The sequence below is a fragment of the Colobus angolensis genome, unplaced genomic scaffold (assembly GCF_000951035.1).
Source record: "Colobus angolensis palliatus isolate OR3802 unplaced genomic scaffold, Cang.pa_1.0 Scaffold1, whole genome shotgun sequence".
NCBI lineage: Eukaryota > Metazoa > Chordata > Mammalia > Primates > Cercopithecidae > Colobus > Colobus angolensis.
The window spans coordinates 10,349,181-10,364,676 of record NW_012110918.1 but is presented as its reverse complement, the minus strand read 5'-3'; the positions used below and the strand labels follow the sequence as shown (position 1 = coordinate 10,364,676).

Genomic DNA, 15,496 nt, shown 5'->3' with positions numbered 1-15,496 from the left:
AGTTCATGACCAGCCTGGCCAATACCATCTCTACTAAAAATACAAAAAAAAAAAAGAAAAAGAAAAAATTTAGCAGGGCTTCATGGCACACACCTGTGATCCTAGCTACTTGGGAGGCTGAAGTGGGAGGATCCCTTGAACCTGGGAGGAAGAGGTTGCAGTAAGGAGGGAGAGTGCATGCCACTGCACTCCAGGGTGAGAGAGACTCATCTAAATAAATAAATAAATAAATAAATAAATAAATAAATAAAATAATGACTCTCATTATTCACTAATAGCCACCAACACAACCTTATTGTTTATTCAGCACAATGCTCAGCTCACAAACATGACCCCTGTCTGCTTCTTCCCCTGCCTCTATCACAGCCATTTACCCCCGAGGACTTGCCTGCCCATCCACCTTCCGATTGTCTGATCTGCCTTCCAGGCCACACATTCTGCTGCCCGTGACCCTCACAGATGCTGTCCTGGGGATGCAGCCACCCCTCGACAGTGAATGCCACTGTGGTGCTGCCTATTCCTTTGCCATCTGACCCAAAGCATAAGATGACTCTTCCCTGGTTACTCGGGGCACATCCAAAACTACGCGTGGTGTGAGGCCATCAGAAGGCAGAGATGCCCCGGGGAATAGCTCAGAACTACAGCACAGAGCCAGGCTCAGATGTTGCAGCAGGGGTTTTTAATCTGACAGCAAGAATGGCTACATAAAATAAAAATACAGGGATCATTGTACAAATATTATTAAGACTTTAAAGATGGCAAATGCAAAGTGTTAAGCCAAATGCAGGGTCCTTCTAAGTGCAGGGCCTTATGTGACTTTGTAGGTGGCATACCCATAAAGCTGGCCTTGTTTGGTGTTTTTCTGCCTCACTTCTCATCTGTGTTCATGTAGCCTTGGGCTGACATGCCCTACCCAGCAATAGAAAAATTCAGGCGTCTCCATAGCAGCTAACCATGGTCCTTAAGAGAGGTGGAAGAACTTTCCCTCATTCCTGTCTGAGCTCCGCTTCCTGAATCCTCATTCCCTTCTCCAATCAACCTCTTCCCAGGATGGTCCACTGCTGGATCATCTATTTCCTTCAGAGAAAATTCTACTCCCACCCATAGAGGGAGGTCTGGCTCTGCAGCCCCAATAAGCCGATCACTTCATAGGGTGACAGCAGTTTATTTCCCAAGTCCAGTCATTAATAATCCAAATCCAGTTATTCAGTCTCAAATAACACTACGTGGGAGGCAGCGAGAGCCTAGTTCAGGTGGGACTGTGACAAGTCCAGTTCATTTCTTTTCAGTCACTTCTCATTAAAGATTTAAAAATGCTGGGACCCAGCCTTGCCCAGGATTACCATGGGACATCTGTTGTTTTTGCATGGCTCGCCTCCAGATGACACCATCCCATTTTCCCTGGAAACCCTTTTCTTCCACTGTTTTTTTTTTTTTTTTTTTGAGACGGAGTTTTGCTCTTGTTATCCAGGCTGGAGTGCAATGGTACGATCTCGGCTCACCGCAACCTCCGCCTCCCAGCTTCAAGTGATTCTCCTGCCTCAGCTTCCTGAGTAGCTGGGATTATAGGCATGTGCCACCACACCTGGCTAATTCTGTATTTTTAGTAGAGAAAGAGTTTCCCCATGTTGGTCAGGCTGGTCTCGAACCCCTGACCTCAGGTGATCAACCCACCTTGACCTCCCAAAGTGCTGGGATTATAGGCATGATCCACCACGCCTGGCCCACTTTATTCCACTCTTGATCCACAGGATTGGGTGGGATTGACTCCACCTTCGGGGTGGACATGTGACCCAGGCTTAAGCTGTCCATCGTGTTCTACCCTCTGGCTATAGTATTGGTTCAGGGGTGGGCATGTGGCAATTTCAGTCTCCAGTGAGTGTTGGATCTAGGACTTTGGTTGGAACTGGGAGCTGTGAGGATGTGATCCTGGGGCTGCTGTCAATGATGGGGCCCCACAAGAAGGCTGCCTGTGAATGGAGCCATGCCAGAGAGAAAAATGAGAGAGAGAGACAGAGAGAGAGAGAGAGAGAGAGAGAGAGAGATTGAGAGGCTGAAGTCACTGAGAGTCCCTGGGTCCAGCTGAGCTCGAAGTCAGCTACACTTTCCAGGTTTCTCTGGTACAGGAACCAGTGAATTCTCTTTTCGGCTTAAGCCAATTTGAGTTGGGTTTTGTCACTGGAAATCAAGAGTCCTGATCATAAGATTTCCCCTTTTGCAGTCAAGAATAATGCCTGTTCTCTTTACACACAGTGCTGGGGAAATCAACTGGGATGATTTATGTGCAAGTTTTCTGCAAGTTGGAAAGTGCTTTTGGAACGGAATGACCTAGGATGCAGACTTGGCTAATAGCAGGGACAGGGCTCAAGCTCAGTTCTTTGGTACTCAAAGCCCAGTTCTCTTTCTCTGCTAATGAGCTGCCTCCTACTCTAAGAAAATCAGTGAGCAGGGCAGAAGGTGGTCAGGACAGGTGGTGGACAGGGCAGGTGGTGAACAGGATGAGGGTGAAGAGGGAAGGCAGTAGACAGGACAGGTGGTGGACAGAACAAGTGATGGATGGGGCAGGTGGTGGATGGAACCAGTGGTGAACAGGACAGGTGGTAGACAGCGCAGGTGGTGGTCAGGACAGATGATGGCCAGGGCCTATGCTATCCTGGTTCTCATGTGTCTGCTGTCCTTAGGATACCTGGTTTCAGGGAAAGGAGAGTGCGGGTCCTGGAGGACATGCCTGCAGAGCTCACCCGGCCTCTCCCTCTGTCTTTCCCAAGCCTCTCTTTGTGTGCCACGCTGCCATCCGAAGGGCTAGGATCCTGGTGTATTGGGTGTGGTTGAGTGCTTTTCAGCTTCTGTCTTTGGAGATGTTCATGGAAGGGATCCAGCTTTGTTTCTATGTGTTGGACTCTGCCATGCTTGGACAGGGGTCTTTGCACTGGGCACTTCTCAGAAGTGCACCAGGAGTCTCTTCCTTTCTTGGACATGGGCTTGAAGGGATCCCTGTGTTGGGGGCTCAGAGCCCTCTGACCTTCAGAGGTGAGACCCCATCCTGTGACTTTGGGCTTTATAGCCCCTCAGATCAGTCAATTAGCCAGGAGCCAGAAGTTGGCAGCTTTTAGAGCAGCAAGCATTTGACCTGGTCCCCTAGGGCCCAGCTTCCCACCATATGAGACTAGAGGTCTTTGACCTTCATGGGCACTAAGGTCCATGTGGCACATTGGGCTTCAGTCAGATGTGGCCTTAGCCATCTCTCTCTGTGCCATCCCTCTGATCCACCCAGCCTGCTGGACTCAGCTCCTTGGGGAATGAAGAGTGGGTTTTGTTCCTGGGGACTGGCATGTGGTACCCAGTAAATGTTTGGTGAATTGATCCTCAGGATTCTCAGGCAGAAATATCAGATTTCAAGGGGAGCACGTGGACATGGGTGGTGGTAGGATATAAGGAAATGACCCCAATCACCTTTCTACTCTTTCATGGTTCTTGCCCCTGAAACCCAAGTCCATAAGGCTCTGACACAGGCCTTGAGTGAGATGGAGGAAGAAGTGTGAAATGACAACTTCTGGCGATGACTGACAGAGGTTTCTGAAGATGGAGCATCCCTTCCTTTTCCCTCATCATAACCAGGTCAAGTCCAGGGAATTCTCAAGCTCAAAGGCAAGGAGTTCTTAAAGGATTGCAGGAAATACAGACCTGGAGAGAACAGAATGACTGCCCAGCCCAAGGCAGTTAAATATATACAGCTGAGGGAGGCAGAGATGGGGCAAGGGGTCGGGGAGAGGACCTAAGGGTAGAAGGGGCCAGTGGGGTTGTAGATTGAGGCTGTCCCTATACTGTAGCCAGCTACCAAATCATGTCAGCCTGATAGAATTAAACATTTGAATCCTCCAAGTTCCATTTCCCCCCCCTGGATTTCATGCTTAGCAAACAATCTCCTGATTATAATGTGGCTTGGCATCTAGGGCAATACGTGTCTTGTGAGTCTGATTAACATCAGCCTGACTGAAGAGATGGAGCCACTCTTGGGTGAGTGAGCAAAACCAGCTCTACATGGCTGAAGGCCACACAATGGACTGCTGTCAATGCCCTAAAAAGTAGTGACCATCTGTGACCCTCTTGGTGAAGCCCCTTGCCCTCTCCTGACTCTCTCCCTCTGCCTGTCTACCTTGCTTGGATTCGACTATAGGCAAATTTCTTAATGTCTCCGTGCCTCAGTTTACTCATCTGTAAAATGAGATTAAAATAGGATTGCTGTAGGATTAAGTGAGTTAAGAGATGCTAAGTGCGTAGAATATTACTCGGCATGCAAGTGCTGTCTAAGGATCTGCTGTAATGATTCCGGCTTCCACAATGCCGGCTGTGACCTTGAGCAAGTCATTTTTTTTCTTTCTTTCTTTTGGTTTTTTTTTTTTGAGACAGAGTCTTGCTGTGTCACCCAGGCTGGAGTGCAGTGTCGCAATCTCAGCTCACTGCAACCTCCGCCTCCTGGGTTCAAGCGATTCTCCTCCCTCAGCCTCCTGAGTAGCTGGGATTACAGGCCTGTGCCACCACACCTGGCTAATTTTTGTATTTTTAGTAGAGACAGGGTTTCAACATGTTGGCCAGGCTGGTCTCAAACTACTGACCTCGTGGTCTGTCCGTCTCAGCCTCTCAAAGTGCTGGGATTGCAGGTGTGAGCCACCGTGCCTGGCCATCTGGCCTTTGTTTCCCCGTCCTATTAATATGGAATTAACAGTAACATCTGCAAAAAGCATATGTTAAGTATAAAATATCTTGGCATATATTAAAGTGTTTTGTAAACGGTAAAATGCTGCACAAATAAACCATATGCTTATTTGGAAAATGTATTGGGAACAATGATTAGTCTTACTGGGTCCCTGCAGATTATAGTGCAGAGATGATTTTTAATATTTCTCACCTGATGACTGAATGAAACCTGAGGTAGGACCCAGAGAAGGAGGAAGAATCTGGGTAAAGGCAAGGGGGAGGTGAGGAGGGAGATTCCAGGGGCTGAAAGGGAGTGTCTGCCTCATGTGGACTGGGTACCAGACTTTATTCCCTTCTAAAGCTTACATGGCTTCTTAATGTGAGCTTGGGGAAGATGTTACCAGTTCCTGACTCTCTCCTACGGCTATTGTTCTAATAAACGACAGTTCCGATTTTTAATAAACAGAGTTGCTGGGAGATGGTATGAATGCAAAAATCAAACAGGAGAGGGAGGAAGAAGAGGAGGAGAAATGTTTGCTTTGTCTTTTTTTTTTTTTTGAGACAGAGTCTTCCTTTGTTGCCCAGGCTGGAGTGCAGTCACACAACCTCAGCTCATTGCAACCTCAGCCTCCTGGGTTCAAGAGATTCTCCTGCCTCAGCCTTCCAAGTAGCTGGGGTTACAGGCTCCTGCCACCACGCCCAGATAATTTTTGTAGTTTTACTAGAGACAGAGTTTCCCCATGCTGGCCAGGCTGATCTCGAACTCCTGACCTCAGGTGATCTGCCTGCCTCAGCCTCCCAAAGTGCCGGGATTACAGGCCTGAGCCACTGCGCCCAGCCTGCTTTGCTTTTAAAAGACTCATAACAAAAGATAAGGGGAGACAGAGAACAAAAATGGATGATCACTGACCCTGCCCGCAGCTCATGAGAGGAAGGGTGCGTATGTGTGCATGTGTGTATGTGCCTGTGTGTGTGTGTGTGTGTGTGTGTGTATGTGTGTGGTGGCGGCCAGGGGCAGAAGGCTAGCAAGCAAGAGAAAATTTGAACTTAAACACAGCTTGGTTTAAGATACCTAAAATCATGTGCGTTTGCAGAAGCACAAATGATTAAACAACATCCTCATGTTGATGGGTAGAAACTGTCTGCTAATAAGCAAATGAGAAGATGCTAATAAGCAAATGAGAAGGGAGGGAGTTGACTTTGGCATCAAGGCCAGGAACCATGTGCTAGGGGAATTCTTGAGCCCTGCATGTCTCAAGTTATTTTCACTTACTACCCAAGGCCTTGCTCCCTTTAGGAGCAGGGTGAGGGCTGGTGTCATCAGCTAGGGGTTAAGATTTTCCAGATCTGTTTGCTTGGAGCTGTCTCTCTTGGCCCCAGAAAACCTCCTCTGGTTAAGGGATGGGAGGATGTCCAGGGCCACTCCCAGCTGGGAACTGCATTGCCTGAGTGAGTTAACAAGGAGCTGTGATCTCCATTCCCACTCGCAGTGTCTAGGGACTGTTTCTCTTGCCTGAGTAGAGGAGGAAGGAAGCAAGAAGCGTATTGGGATAAGTTTAGATCCACTTCAAATGCCCAGTTCAACAATTCTCCAGCCTGGTGCTCACCTCTGGCTGTTTTCTTTTACCCAGCCAGGCGGAGTTTCCTGCCCTGAAACTGAAGGAAGTCCCTCCCCAGAACAGCTTATAAGAGGAAACATTAGGGCAACAACAGGAGTGAGTCTCAGACATTTTCTCACAAAAGGCCCCAGGGACCACAAATTAAAGGGAAGGATGCTTAGAGGAAAGCCTGAAGAGTTTGGAAAACGACTTTGAGGCATTGAACTGAGTCATCATCATTTCCTGCTGAGGTTATCCTAACAGAACTAGCAGGCGCCACTCCCCACACCAGCTGCCTGCTCTGGGATCTGGGCAGGACCGACCTATTAGCCAAAGGAATCCCAGACGGTCCTAGATTGCCAGTGATGTAATATACACTTCATTTGTTTATCTGTATGCCTTCAGAGCAAGCAAAAGAGGAAAACAAGCCAGTGGAAATATTATACAGGGAGCAGCTAGCTTTTCTTGGCTTTCTTGTTTGTTCCTGAGCTGACAGTAGAAATCTTTCGAGAACAGGAGCTAGTGCACTTTGAAAACAAAATGTCTTCACTTACAGGGCATGGATTTTTCTATGGATTTGGATTCTTTGAGGACAAATTTGCATACCATTATCATTGTTTCATTGAAAAAAGAATAAAAGAAGCACCTGTGGGATAGAGAATGGGAGAGGAACACAGAATGGCGAGTACGGTCTTCTGCTGTTTTGTTTGTCTTTCCCTTGTACAATTTTCTGGCAGGGAAGGACAATGCTGTTGTATCCAGACCTTTCCCTAGGATTAATGGGTGACAGTCCCATGGGGAGGGAGCTAGTTCGTTTGTGGAACTCTGTATCTCCTGGATGTTAACTTTATTTTTCATTTTTTAATTTTAATTTTTTTTTGTTGGGGGGGGACAGAGTCTCGCTCTGTCGCCCAGGCTGGAGTGCAATGATGTGATCTCGGCTCACTGCAACTTCTGCTTCCTGGGTTCAAACGATTCTCCTGCCTCAGCCTCCTGAGTAGCTGGGATTACAGGTGTGCACCACCACGCCTGACTAATTTTTGTATTTTTAGTAGAGACAGGGTTTCACCATGTTGGCCAAGCTGGTCTCGAATTCCTGACCTCATGATCCACCCACCTCAGCATCCCAAAGTGCTGGGATTACAGGTGTGAGCCACCACACCAAGCCTGGATGTTAACTTTAATCAGAAGCCATAAATAAGAGAGGACATTTCAGATTGAGTCAGGCATGACCTTTGCTTCCTGGGTCATTCTCCTGCAGGTACCCGTATCTTTCTTAGGACACTTCTGGGATTATATAGAAGTATAGCCATTTGTGTGCATGCCTTCTAGGCCATAAGCTTAGTGAAGATGGGAATCATTTGCGTCTATGTTCTCGATAATGACCAACCTAGTTCTTTACGCTTTAGAAATGTCCAATGCATGTTTGCTGAATGAATCGATGAGGCATGTGGACTTTTGAGGGACACAGAAATTATGAGATGGGTAGTAGAAGGAAGTGAAGAACAAGTGCAAGAGATGGGGGAGAGTGGCAGATATTACCTGCTTGCCTTTTCCTTTCACCCAGAAGAGGTGTTAAAGCGGTCGGAGGAAATGGAAATACTTTGGAAGACAGAGACCTGGTAATCCCTTTTCACCCAACAAGAACCAAGCCCTGGATGAATGGATGAGCAGCTCGCGTTTTTCTGCCCCCTGCCCCCGGTCTTTCTGAGACTGACTTTGTCCTAGGAATTGTTTGTCTCTCTGGAAGTTAGACCGGTATGTGGGTGTCCCTTAGAGCCCTGGTGATGGGGAATTAGGAAGTAAGTGCTTGAACTGAAGCCCTTTTGTCCTAATTCACTGGTATCTGGGGCGAAAGCTTGCCCTCTCTGTGAAAATGAAATGAAAATCTTTTCATTTTCCCAGAACTCAAGGTCAGACCCTGGCACAGTAGGGCCCCTACCCCGTACCATTGCCCTGGATGGCTCTCGAAGCTGGTGGCAAGAGAGAACTGAGAGTTCTCTGAGGAAAAGAGCAACCAGGTTGCTCATTTGTTTTAAATTATTTAGTTGCATCAAATATTCAGATTTGTGGCAACATCTCTATTTAAAAACTCTGGGCACATGATGGATGAGCTCAATGTTTTCAGTCAGTTCCCAGTTTCCAGCCCACCCTCCGGTAATCTTCTAAGAGTTACCTGGGCTTGCCTGGGTTAGTCTCCAACTACTGGGACCAGCTAAAGTGCAAGGGCTACACAATGCCTGTGATGATATTTGGCATACGTTTTTCATATAAATGAATTTCATCATGTCCCATACATTGCTTTCAAGAGAAAAAAGATATTCAACTTAGGAAGTCAGAACTGGGATGTTTGCATAGAAGTCACGCTTTTTGCATAGGCAGGTTGTATGAGTTTGTTTCCATGGACTTCTGCCTGGGAAATATGTGGTGTGTGTGTTTCTGAGGTTCTCTGTGTATGAAGCTGCTGCTCTTCTCACAAAGTTCATCATTTTAGGTGAGACTGAATGTGACACCCATTGAAGCTGCTTTGGAGCCCAAGATGCATGCCCTAATACTTTTTTTTCTTTTTTCTTTTTTAATTTAAGACAGAGTCTCACTCTGTCACCAGGCTGGAGTGTGGTGGTGTGATCTTGGTTCACTGCAACCTCTGCTTCCCGGGTTCAAGCCATTCTCCTGCCTTAGCCTCCCGAGTAGCTGGGACTACAGGTGCATGCCACCACATGTGCTAATTTTTGTATTTTTAGTAGAAACGGGGTTTCACCATGTTGGCCAGGATGGTCTTGATCTCCTGACCTCATGATTCTCCCTCCTCGGCCTCCCAAAGTGCGGGGAGCCACCGTGCCCAGCCAGTACAACCACTTTTACTGAATGCTTCCTATATTCCAGATATTTCATATGTATGCTTTACATTATATTATCTAACATCCTTGCTCAAAAATAATAAGGCAGGTATTATCATTCCTATTTTATAGCTAAGAAAAGTAAGACTCACAGATGTTGCTCAAAGTCACATCAAGGTTTGGCTTATTCCAAGTCTGGAGTTTCATTTCATCATACAACAATATCTCTTCTCTGGCAAATTTCTAGGACTACCCAACATAATATTTGCTGCGCTGTCACAGTGCAAGATGATACTTCTTCCTCTATAATGATAATCCCTGGGGGAGGGTGTGTGGCAAGCATGTGGGAGGGGGGCTCTTGGGAAGCTGACAAGGTTCTGTTTGTTTCTCTTGATAGTGGTTGCACAGGTATGTTCACTTTGTGGTGATTCACCAAGGTAGACACATAAGATTCAGGATTGTTTGGTGTTTGTCATTTTTCTTTCTTTCTTTTTTTTTTTTTTTTGTTTTTTGAGATGGAGTCTTGCTCTGTCGCTGAAGCTGGAGTGCAGTGGCATGATCTTGGCTCACTGCAGTCTCCACCTCCTGGGTTCAAGTGATTCTCCTGTCTCAGCCTCCCTAGTAGCTGAGATTACAGGAGTGGGTTACCACACCTGGCTGATTTTTGTATTTATAGTAGAGACAAAGTTTCACCATGTTGGCCAGGCTGGTCTTGAACTCCAGACCTCAGGTGATCTGCCTGACTCAGCTTCCCAAAGTGGTGTTTGTTACGTGCCAATAACAAGTCTATTTAAAAAATCATTTCTCCATACTGGGCAAGTGGGTCATACCCACAATGCCAGCACTTTGGGAGGCTGAGCGAGTGGATCTCTTGAGGCCAGGAGTTCGAGATCAGCCTGACCAACATCATGAAACTCTGTCTCTACAAAACAACAACAACCAAAAAATTAGCCAGGCATGGTGGCACATGCCTGCAGTTCCAGCTACTGAAGAGGCTGAGGTGGGAGGATCACTTGAGCCTGGGAGGCAGAGGTTGCAGTGAGCTGAGATCACACCATTGCATTCCAGCCTGGGTGACAGAGTGAGACCCCACTTCAAAAAAAATTTTTATCCTAGCAATTAATGTTGGAGGGGAGCCCTGCTTCTCATGGACAATAGACGCTAATTAATCAGTGGGAACTCCTTGGACTCTACTACATAGTAATTTTTAAAATAATACAAATAAGTTGATGCCCTGCCCCTTTACAAAAAGCGTTTTAAGTGGATCACAACAAAACATCACGCACAATCATAAAGTGGTATTAGGAGGAGGTTGTCAGCACTATATAGGAAGGAAAACTTTCCTTACATACATATGTCACTCTGCTGGGCACCACAGAAGGCTTAAGGCTGGCTTCCACTCTCAGGGTGCTCACACAGCCAAGCTGATGACACCGAGCCTTTACTAGTAGTAAGTATACACTTGCCTCTAAATATATTGGAACTTGTTGGAATGGGTTCCCACTATCAATTTGGTGATCAATAAACTCAAAGGAAGTAAAAGTTTTCATGGACTACATCCTACATCTCATGTATGGGTAATTGAAATGGAAAATACCACATCTGATCAATATTTTGAATAATCTGAGCTCCCAATCTTAAAGCTTTCAAAATGAATATTTATACATTTATAGGATGGTATAAACTTGGAGAGACCCACATATCTAGTTGCCAGGACAATTTTGTAATTGATTTGTAATTATGTTCCTCTGCTTGCATAAACTTTTTTTTTTTTTTTTTGAGACAAAGTCTTGCTTTGTTGCCCAGGCTAGAGTGGAGTGCAGGGGCATGATTTTGGCTCACTGCAGCCTCTGCCTCCCAGGCTCAAGCAATTCTCCTGCCTCAGCCTGCTGAGTAGCTGGGATCAGAGGTACATACCACCATGCCCAGCTAATTTTTGTATTTTTAGTAGAGATGGGTTTCACCATGTTGGCCAGGCTGGTCTCGAACCCTTGACCTCAAGTGATCCAAAGTGAGCCTCAGCCTCCCAAAGTGCTGAGATTACAGGTGTGAGCCACCATGCCCGGCCTCGCATGCACTTTTTACTGGACTAACTTTACAACATCAAATAGCACAGAACTTCTAGTTTACTTCAAACTGTGAGGCTTTAAAATTTCTATACTGGGGTAGTGGTTATACATTTTTTTCTCCTTCCCTATATCCTAGTAATTCAGAGACCTGGAGGGAGAAGATACATGGACTGTCAGATCTACAGACCTGCTTCCTTCAATAGCTGATTTTCTTTCATTTGTGTCAGAAACAGGCAGCATGGCACAGAGCCATGCACCTAAAACTTTATTGTGCATATTTATTCCTAGAGATCTTGTTAAAGTGCAGATTCAGATTCAGCCACTCTAGGGTCAGGGCTGAGATTCTGCTTTCTATTGTAATAAGTTCCCAGGTAATGCCAATGCTGCTGGTCCATGGACTGAACACTTTGATGAGAAGTTTAGTAAGGATATAGAGGAAAGAATACTACATGTGGAGTAGTAATTTCTGGCTTTTAGTATCAGCTCTGCCATTTACCAGCTTGCTTTCTTGGACAAGTCATTTTGCTTCTCTGGATTTTAGTTTCCTCAAATAAAAGCTGTGCGATAGAGGAGGAGGTTGGGTTAGGTTATTTCAAAGCTTGCATTCATAGACTCTTCAAAGTGATGTTTTGATTAAAAAACTCCACCTACAGGATCACATACAGCCTTTCAAGGGACTAACAGGTGAACTGGCATTATCAAAGCAGAAATTATAAGGGCTGGAGTAGGAGGGCATGGGAAAGTCAGAGAAAGGGAAGGTGAGCCACAACTTATTATGGCAAATATGGGGCTTTGATTCTTTCAGAGTGATGGATTTTGAATTAAAATTGTTATCCTGAGAGAGGCTACTATTTTCCCCTCCAACCATCTTAGGGGGAGACCTGCTTTACTGAAAACTGAGTTGCATAAGAAACTTGAATGAAGGAAGCAATGGATGTGTTAGTGCTTTGAAATAAGCAAATGCTTAAAGGGGCTGTGAGTGAGTCATGGCTGGAGGGAAGCTTTCTGGAGCCATGAGGGAGTCTGGTTTGAAAACAGCAGTTCATCTCTGCTGCAGACCATTTCTCTAATTTCAGACAAGTTGACCAGAAATTCAGGTGTTTGGCCACTGCTAGCAGACGTAACAGGGACAAATGCAGTCTCCTACAAGGGTTAGGAGAGCAAAGGTGCCAGGGGCCAAACAGGGGCATAAATAGGCAAGGAGAAGGAGGGGGTGAAAAAGGAACACAGATGATTTAAGTGAATGAATGAAGCTTCTGACCATCTGAGCCTCTGGAGGCAGCCCTTCCCCAAGAGCTCACCCATCTCTGTTTTGAGCAGGAAACAGGATCAGACAGAAAGGGCTCCCCACACTCACAGATACAAGCTAGTTTCTCATTAAGTCCCAAAGCAAAGTCAGGGGAGTGGGGAAAACTCCTAGTGCTGGCGCCTGTTCCAACGGTTAGTTGGGAAATACAGTAGATATTTACCTTATGTAGGACGTGCTCGTTGAAGTCAGGGCCAGCTCCTCCCTGGTAGGAATCGGGTCTCTGCAGGTCCATGCCCGGCTTGGAGCTCGCCACTCCGACTCTCCCTGCGCTCTGCGTCAGTGCTTCCAGGAGCTCGGTCCGAGTTCCGCTGGGTGCGGCAGGCTCGGGTCTGAGCCCTGCGGGCCGGGCCGCATCCGTTTTCAGCACTGGACAGTTCCCCGCAGCGGCCGCGGCGCGGTACCAGGCGGGCAGGCGGCCACCCTCTTCCAGGACGGAGTGTTTCAGCACCAGGAACAGCGACTCTGCCGTTGTGCGCCTGGGACCAGAGTTCTGAGATCCTGTCCGCTCCAATCCCTGCCTCTTAGGACTCCAGGATGCTGGCAGGGACGCAAGATTTGGGTTTGGCTGGTGATCCCTGCGTATTTCATTCAGTTACCGGACTCCGGAGGCTCAGCGACCCGGCTGCGTTCTCAGGGCATTGCAGTCCCGGGAGCTCACCGTTTCTGATTTCGAGCCAACTGGCATCTCCGTCACCACGCAGCCCAGCGCAGCGCAGCTCTCCTCACACGTTTGCAGGGGCGAAGTCCTGCGGCGCTGGCGGCGCTTCTGTTTTTGTCCCTGGACAATTCTCTCCAGGATGTATGAGATAAATAGAGATTCTAAGCCTGAGGTCGACAGACGATGGGTCTTAGGTGTCCCCAAAGTCCCTGAAATATGCTAAATTCTGCTTACCTGCGTTTTCCTAGGGAGAAGGTCCAGGGCTTTAATCACATTCTCTCCAGTATACTTGACCCCAAGAAGTTAAGAACAATGGGCCCAGGAGAGGCAGATGGTGGTTTGGTTAGAAGCACAGGCTCCAGGATTCAAATCTTGACTCTGAAAATTATTAGTTGTGTAACCTCGGGCAAATTAATCTCTCCTAAGTGTCTACAAAATGGAGCTAATATTATAATAGTATCTGCCTCATGGTTTTGTTCTGAGGATTTAATGAGTTAATTCATGTAAAAAGCCTAGAACAGTGCCCGGCATGTACTAAGAACTCAATAAATGTGAGCTACTATGCTCTCTGGAAAGGGGATGAAGAGCTCTGGCTACTTCCCCTAAACATTAGGGGAGTCCTGCTGCTGTGACCATTGATTGGCAAAATTGCATCATCACCTGTAATATGAGAGCGTGAGGCTGACCATCATGGGAACTGGAGGCTGAGACTGTGGCCCCTGGGATTATTATCAGATTACTAAGGACGGCCGGGTACGGTGGCTCAAGCCTGTAATCCCAGCACTTTGGGAGGCCGAGACGGGTGGATCACGAGGTCAGGATATCGAGACCATCCTGGCTAACACGGTGAAACCCCGTCTCTACTAAAAAAATACAAAAAACTAGCCGGGCGAGGTGGCAGGCGCCTGTAGTCCCAGCTACTCGGGAGGCTGAGGCAGGAGAATGGCGTAAACCTGGGAGGCGGAGCTTGCAGTGAGCTGAGATCTGGCCACTGCACTCCAGCCTGGGCAACAGAGCGAGACTCCGTCTCAAAAAAAAAAAAAAAAAAAGATTACTAAGGACAAGTCCTAGTACCACCCACTGGCCCTTGGAGTCAGTATCAACATGAAAGGAAACAGCCAGGCTTAGGGTTAAAAGAGTACATTTTACTCCTGGGTTTCACTCCTTTTTGGCTGAGTTGCGTGAGCCAGATCACTCGTGTTCCCTGGGATTACTTATGTTTTCTCATTTGCAAAATAGGTAATCTATGCCCACTTTATTGGGTTTGGGGGAAGAGTGAGACAATGCATATGAAAAGTCTTTATTTTCTTTTAAATTGTAAAGCAAATTTCATTTATAAAGCTTTATTATTGCTGGAATCACTATACTGTAGATACTCAATGAATACTGATTAAATGAACAAAGCTAGGGAAACAATGTGCTTGTTTTATAAGATTCTCACTGGGCTGATTTTTTTTTCACCCTGTGACAAATACATACCATCCAATGGTTGGAGTTCTTAGTGTGAGGTGAATAAATGGATGAATGTATGTTAGGGGAACTTTGCAACATTGATAACGTTACACCAAGTTTTGCTTCTGTGCCTTTTTCTGGGGGAGAAGAAATCTCCAGAAGAAGAAATGAATCCCATAGATTTTATTAAGTTCTCAAAGTTGTTTACACTCAAAAAAAGTACAGAATGAATAGCTTAGACTCGCTCATCTTAACTTTCTCCTGAGCTTCCTCAACAACCCTGACTACTATAGATAAGAAGATTCTAGAGGCTTTGTCTGGAACCTCACACTCCTTGGAAGGTTCACTTCTCAGGTCTTGTTTGGAGTTCTGAAGGTTCAGAAATGTGATTCTGTTTGTTCAGGTTTATAGAACAAATAGCAGAGGATCTGAACCAATCCAGAACTGATGATGGAAGACTTTCATGAGAAATGACGTTTAAGCTGAGATCTGAAGGAAAAGTGGGCATTAGTCGAAGAGGGTGGTGGTGGTGGGGTGGTTCCAGGCAAAGCAATCAGTATATGCAAAGGCTTTAAGGTGTGAAGAGCTGAGAAAAGACCAGTGTGGCTAGAGTCCTGAGAAAGAGAGGAGAAGGGTAATGGGAGACCAATCCAGAGATAGATAAGGACCAGATCATGCGGATCTTGTTAAGGGTTTTGAACTTCATTCTAAGAGCAATGTGAAGCCATTGAAGGACTTCAAGTAGGGAAATGGCATGGCTAGCTTTGGGTTTTAAAGATACTACTTTGGCTACTGTATAGAGAATGAGTTAAGTCAAGAATGAATGTGCTCTTTTATTGATTTATAAAATTGATTTTTATATTATGGGCATT

General features: G+C 46.3%; 1 protein-coding gene across 1 annotated transcript in view; it reads right to left on the bottom strand.

Moving 5' to 3' along the window:
* Nucleotides 1–13,210, bottom strand: part of RAB37 (RAB37, member RAS oncogene family) — a 107,323-nt gene extending 94,113 nt beyond the window's left edge. The window contains exon 1 of the mRNA XM_011938521.1: nt 12,675–13,210. Within this exon, the coding sequence (XP_011793911.1) occupies nt 12,675–12,746 (72 nt within the window). The 5' untranslated portion in view covers nt 12,747–13,210. The remainder of the gene's footprint in view (nt 1–12,674) is intronic.
* Nucleotides 13,211–15,496: the final 2,286 nt, after the last annotated feature.